Source organism: Bombus fervidus, chromosome 10 (genome assembly GCF_041682495.2).
Source record: "Bombus fervidus isolate BK054 chromosome 10, iyBomFerv1, whole genome shotgun sequence".
Lineage (NCBI taxonomy): Eukaryota > Metazoa > Arthropoda > Insecta > Hymenoptera > Apidae > Bombus > Bombus fervidus.
This window is the reverse complement of record NC_091526.1, coordinates 11,654,941-11,661,524: the sequence shown is the minus strand read 5'-3', so window position 1 is coordinate 11,661,524 and position 6,584 is coordinate 11,654,941. Positions and strand designations below refer to the sequence as shown.

The 6,584-nt window shown below is 38.2% G+C and overlaps 2 protein-coding genes across 3 annotated transcripts in view; both read left to right on the top strand.

Moving 5' to 3' along the window:
• The first annotated feature begins 33 nt into the window (after positions 1 to 33).
• LOC139991466 (pyridoxine/pyridoxamine 5'-phosphate oxidase) lies at positions 34 to 2,457 on the top strand. Its single transcript, XM_072011544.1, has 6 exons — positions 34 to 500; positions 921 to 1,048; positions 1,208 to 1,307; positions 1,408 to 1,482; positions 1,983 to 2,185; positions 2,256 to 2,457. The coding sequence occupies exons 1-6, from the start codon at positions 426 to 428 to the stop codon at positions 2,383 to 2,385; spliced, it is 711 nt and encodes a 236-aa protein (XP_071867645.1). The 5' UTR covers positions 34 to 425; the 3' UTR covers positions 2,386 to 2,457.
• A 584-nt stretch (positions 2,458 to 3,041) lies between these two features.
• Rudimentary (carbamoyl-phosphate synthetase 2, aspartate transcarbamylase, and dihydroorotase rudimentary) overlaps positions 3,042 to 6,584 on the top strand; it is a 22,868-nt gene continuing 19,325 nt past the window's right edge. The window contains exons 1-6 of one of the 2 annotated variants that reach the window (XR_011800849.1): positions 3,042 to 3,285; positions 3,957 to 4,095; positions 4,295 to 4,580; positions 4,943 to 5,259; positions 5,663 to 6,233; positions 6,348 to 6,581. Coding sequence is in view for 1 of the 2 variants with exons in the window: in XM_072011528.1 (XP_071867629.1) it covers positions 3,165 to 3,285; positions 3,957 to 4,095; positions 4,295 to 4,580; positions 4,943 to 5,259; positions 5,663 to 6,233; positions 6,348 to 6,581 (1,668 nt within the window). In the remaining variant the exon portion in view is untranslated. The remainder of the gene's footprint in view (positions 3,286 to 3,956; positions 4,096 to 4,294; positions 4,581 to 4,942; positions 5,260 to 5,662; positions 6,234 to 6,347; positions 6,582 to 6,584) is intronic. The other variant, XM_072011528.1, reaches the window with a different exon arrangement.

Sequence of the window (6,584 nt, the reverse complement as noted above, 5' to 3'; positions counted from 1 at the left end):
ATAGTTTCGTCAAAGATTCGTTGTTGTATCCATTGTTCGTAAAATATCTACATATGTGTTACAGCGCTGTAAAGAAAACTATTTCAGTAAAGTATAAGTAGTCGAAAAACGAATAACACGAAAAATTCCTTTTCTCTGATAGATTTGCGTTCGCAGTACTCGGAAGGTACATCTTTCTGTTTAATTACGTTTTCCATCGTTGTTGTTATTATTATATAAGACGGTTTGCCCGAAGCTCGCATTTGTCGCGGATCGTCGATAGTGAATATGCATGGGTGATATGTAAAGTCTCTATATCTATCTCCGGTGGTGTTACGGAGGAACTTGTGCGCAGAGTCAAGGTAGGAGTAGTGGGAGATTTTAAGTAGAGTTGCTATATAAATGCACTTCAGTTGCATAGCAGACATTGGTCCATACGTTGTTATATGAATACGTTGTTACGACGCGCAGCAGCGTGTAGACAGATTGGAATTAACCGGCTCGGTGGCATTAGAAATATGGTAAGGAAATCACAATTGTTAACAAAACGGTTCTCCCAACGCATTTGCTTCTGACAGGGTAATAACATTATATAACCTACAGAGGCATTCTCTACCTAAGGTTTTAGAGGGTGTCGCATTTCAAACGAGTTACGACTCACGTTGCAATTGGACACTTTTATTTTTATACTTTTATCTTATTTTTATAAACATATACCGAAACAATACGTTTGGGGCAATGATTAACTGTGCTCGTTATCAGTACTTTTCTATCGTGACATCTAATATCGGATTGTAGTACTACTGTTAAATTGCAAATAAAATGCAAATTATTCTATTTATATTTTAAATTTGAAAAACGAGTCAATCGTTGAATCGTTGATTGAAGTGGCTGATGTTTTATCATAATTGAGTCCTTTGCGAGAATCGTTGTTTGCTAAGGAATCCGACCTCGCCCAAATTGAGGAGGTAGTCGATCACCCGGTTAATTTGTTCCGAATTTGGCGCGACGAGGCACGCAAGTACAACGCAACATTTGTGGACGTCTGCTGTTTGTCAACTACTTCGAAGTTAGTATTGACTATTTCGATCATTCCTTGATCATTCCTTTTTCTAAATTGTATCAGTATAATCGTGATAGCTATATCTCGATATAATGCTACCGAAATTTTAAAATATTTTTATGAAGTACGTCGCACAAAATTTTCAATGAAACTTTTTTATTTTAGAGATTGTAAGCCGTCTGGGAGGAACATCCTTCTACGAGAATTCGACAACGATGGTTTCGTAATTGTAACGGACAGTCGGAGTAAAAAAGTTGATGATATAGTAAGCCTATTAACGAAAATTTTACAGTTTTGCATCGATCATATCGCATCAAAGGTATAGCGATCTTTTTCTCATCATTGATTGAATTTTATCGTTTCAGAACAATGTTCCGTACGTTTCCATGTGTTTCTTTTGGAATCACGTAAACAAACAGGACAAAAGAATCATGAAACAAGTGAGCAAAAATCGACTGTCGTCGTCTCCCTTTCGTCGTACTTATCATTTTAATTAAAGCATTATGATCGTCATTCTTTTTTACTATCATATAATTATATTGTCACGCTACGGCGGGAGGAACGATATGCGCCTTGTAAAAATGGATCATTAGATAGCCACGTGGAACTATTCCATAGCATGTACTAACGCATCGTTTACTGGAGAATATTATCTTCGCATGTTCAGCACTATTTCCGGAAAACATGTTTACGTATAAAATACAAACGTTTTGCAATTAGGTTTTTTATGATTTATGGATTTTTATGCATTTATGGGAAAATGCAACCGTTTAGAATATTTAACTTAAATTTGGAATACCTTTCCAAAATATGCTTAACATTGAAAGAAATTTTCGAGCAGATTTTCCAGCTTCCAGTTTTTTAATTACCTTCGTAAAACCGAGAATTTGCATAAATATTTACAGATTATTTATAATGAGTGATGCGATTGCGTTTGTAGGTGAGAATAGGAGGTATCATGAAGAGATTAGAAAAAGAACGTTTCAAGCCTCTATACGACAGAGAGCCTGTGTTTTGCAAAGTAAGATCGCACATTTGCCATCAAGGACACCAAGTCAATTGGGAAGAACACAAGCAACAACACGATGAAGTATTAGACTCGTTTCATAGAGGGGAAAATGATTTACCGATGCCGGATCACTTGTAAGTTTATCTCAATTGCACTAATACACAAGTTGATAAGGAACACTCGATATTTAAAATGTTCTTCCAGCGTTGGATATAAACTCTTTCCGACGATGATGGAATTTTATTTCGGGGGGGATTATCTTATAGCCGATCGTATTTTATACGAGAAAAATGCATCGGACGATTCCTGGAAGAATTATCATATAGCTGCATAATACATTAAATCGATGACAACTATAATCTTTTTCTATATAGCTTGTAATAAGATTTTAAAACAATTATTTCAAGCATTATGAAGTATTATTTCTAAAACCCAATCGCCATATATTCGATCCTTCTTCGACCAATTTCTACCGATTATCGAGCGATCGTAACCGAGAAATGAACGAGGAATGAATTGCCCGTAGTCTACAAGGGTTTGGTATACAATGCATAAAAGTACGTAAGCGCAATAAAGAATAAAAGTAGAAGGAAGAACAAATAAGATAAATATATCTGTGTTAATTTTCTGTATAACCATAATGTAACCGTAAAATCAAAAATCAACAAAACTAATGTAAGTGCTTGTCGCGTTTTTCTCTTGTGATTTTCATATATGTACCATTAACCGAGTCCGAGGCGGAGAATTGTGCATGATACCGATGCATTTAGGCGCGCATTTCAAATTCAAATCCGTTGAGAAGCTACAACATGGCGCTTGCTCTGATTATAATATTCCTGAAACCAAAACCAATGTATCGGACTGACACAGATCACGTGACATGCGCATAGAATCGTACGCGCAACAAGCGGGTAGACAGTTAGACACCTATCGGCTGGAAGCAGATTTTGTGGCGCTGCATGCATGCCTTGATCAGGCTAAACGATTTCATACTCACGAGACATGACACTCCAATACCTGATACTCAACGTATAAAGCGTATCTACGATCCATAGTATGAGCAGTGTTCAGCGGGTCGAGAACACGCTCGGTACTCCGTGAAGAGTTTGAAAAATGCCTGAGCGTGCGACCGTTTCTGATCGTATATCTAAAACAGTCTATCTTTTACTCGAAGATGGTTCTGTCTTCGCGGGAAGACATTTCGGCGCGGAAAAACCGGTTGATGGTGAAATAGGTGAGTGTCCGAACACGTGCTCGTCCATTGTGTTGAATGTGTAACACGTGCACGATTATTGTAACGATCACTTCGACTGTCGCCGTCTCCCTTTCCTCGTACTTCTCATTTTAATTAAAGCATTATGATCGTTATTCCTTTTTACTACCATATGATTATGTTTTCACGCTTCGACGGGAAGAACGATATGCGCCTTGTGAAAATGGATGATTAAAGAGCCACGTGGGACTATTCCATAGCATGTACTAGCTTATCGTTTACTGGAGAATATTATTATCTTTATATGTTCGGTATTAGTTCTGGAAGAATTCATACGGAAAATATGTTTACGCATAGAATACAAAGATAACGTTGTTTGTATCTCCTGCGATGTTTATATTCGTATACGTTCTAAAAATTCAAGTTTCATCCTATTAGAATTTGTGTGAATTCATTTCGTACGATGTATACTCAGTTCCTTTTCTAAATATATGCGGCGATTTAAATTCATAGTCGTGTATGTTTAGATTGGATTTTCGTATTTCGGTAGATCAAATCGAAGATAAAAGCGCTGTCTCTAATTACAAGATTCTTTTCGTCTGGTATTTATATAGTTAGGAAATTACGGTTACAGCTTACAAGGAACATCGTATACGTAACGTGTACTGTCCGCACTGATACATTTTTTACAGTGTTTCAGACTGGTATGGTGGGTTACCCAGAATCACTAACAGATCCTTCTTACCACGCTCAAATTTTAGTGCTGACATATCCGATAATTGGAAATTATGGAGTATTTGGCGACGAGGTGGACAACCATAAAATACCATAGTAAGAGGTTCAAAAATAATAGCAGCCACTTAGTAGCTGGAGCAAGAAATTTCGTTGGGAAATACATTCGTAAAAAATCTGTTTAGCTCTCGCGATCTACCTTGATCTTTCTTCGATACTCAGTTTGCTGTTACAAATATCTAAAAATAGATAACTTTCTTAACATCGATGATCGTAACAAACATGTTTCCCTTTGCAGTTGGTTCGAATCTCATCGAATTTGGGCGGCTGCTCTGGTGGTCGGTGAGATATGCGAAACACCGAGCCATTGGCGGCAAACCAAAACGCTGTCCAAATGGATGAAGGAACAAAATATACCAGGCATATACGAAATCGATACCAGAGCTCTGACAAAGATTATTCGCGAGAAAGGCACTATATTAGGTAGAATCGTGTTCGATCCACCAGTTTCTAATCCCGTTGCTTCCTTGATTCCTCCGATAGCGGACCCGAACAGCAGACATCTCGTCGCGGAAGTGGTCCAGGTACGCAACAACAGGATTTATCCCCTCGAATTCGACGCTTTATTTCACTTTGCCATTTTTTATTTTAACGTACAAACTTTTTTTCTATTTTTAATTTAAACGCTTATTCTAGTTTTAGAATTTTTTAAAAATTGTAAATCGATATTGTGTCAGTTATATGACACTTGATACGATCTCGATCATTTTTGATGCGTGTAATTTTCAATGTACTTTAAAAAAAAAGAAAAAAAACTATGATATCTAATACGAACCATTTGAGATAAGGTATCGAATGCTGTTCAGACACCAAAGGATTAAAACTTTAAAGCTACTCCGAGCATTTGATCTTCCGTTCAAATTGATTGTCGATCATTGAATTTCAGCCTGTACAAAGGACATACAATTCCGCTGGTTATCCTCGCATATGCGTAATAGACTGCGGTCTAAAGTACAATCAATTGAGATGCTTGATTAGTCGAGGTGCTCGCGTAGACGTTGTGCCTTGGAATTACGATTTAAGCAATGCCACTTACGACGGCTTGTTCCTTAGCAATGGACCAGGCGATCCGAGCAAGTGCAAAGCAACGGTGGAAAGTATTCGATCCATCCTGAAATCCGACATACAGAAACCGATTTTTGGTATTTGCTTGGGTCATCAGTTGCTCTGCATCGCAGCTGGTTGCGTCACATATAAGATGAAGTATGTATTCTTCCGCTTGCCCCTAATTGCACGAGTGCGATCAGTATACCGTTTCAATTCTCGTCTGGGTGATCCTATTATTTTCTCAAAAGTAGCTAGCATACGCTAATAGGAAAACGATGTTACACTGACTTACGAGAGTATTTGAACACTTAACGTACAAAGTATTACGTATATACATAATACATCCGTACAAGTGTTCGTATAAAATGAATTTTTCTCCTATTTTGATTTATTCGGAGTACTATTCGGTTCAATAATAAATTTGTTTACTGCTTTAGACATGTTATTTCTTCATTATATAAGTAGCTCTTTTAACAAAACGCGAGTGAATTCATTATATCTACTTAATAGTTCCGTTTAGTGGAAAAATTCTTTTGTTACATACGTTTGTTACGTACAGCTACGGCAACCGTGGTCACAATCAACCAGTTACGCATCACGGAACCGGTCGCTGTTACATGACCTCGCAGAATCATGGATTTGCAGTCGATGCAAAACAATTACCAGATAATTGGGAACCACTCTTCACCAATACCAACGACAATAGCAACGAAGGTGTCGTACATTCGACGCTTCCTTACTTTTCGGTTCAGTTTCATCCGGAGCACACTGCCGGTCCTCAAGATCTGGAATGTCTGTTCGATGTATTTTTGGAAGCCGTGATCGACAATGCGAGCAAAAAACAATCAATTACTATGAAGGAAAGACTTAATAAAAAATTGAGCTACGATAGGGACAACATGATAGATTTACCTATACGACCGAAGAAGGTGTTGATCTTGGGATCGGGTGGTCTCAGTATCGGTCAAGCGGGTGAATTCGATTATTCCGGATCGCAAGCGATCAAGGCGTTACGCGAAGAATGCGTGCAGACGTTACTGATCAATCCAAATATAGCGACCGTGCAAACGTCAAAAGGCATGGCGGATAAGGTTTACTTTCTGCCGATTATACCGGAATACGTGGAACAGGTATATTGGTATATTTGAATCCTGAAGGATTCTAAAGAGAAGTTGCTTTTCTTTTCTGGCAAATTTTGACGAACTCGACGTGGACGTAGAGTTTTATATCTTTGAATATTTCAGGTAATACAATCGGAGCGGCCCGATGGTGTCCTCTTGACATTTGGCGGACAGACTGCTCTCAATTGTGGCGTCGAACTCGAGAAGAATGGAGTATTTAAGAAATATAATATCAGAATTTTAGGAACGCCTATACAGTCGATTATAGAGACGGAAGATAGAAAGATCTTCGCAGAACGTATCGCGGAGATCAATGAAAACGTGGCGCCAAGCGCGGCGGTCTATTCTATCGAAGAGGTA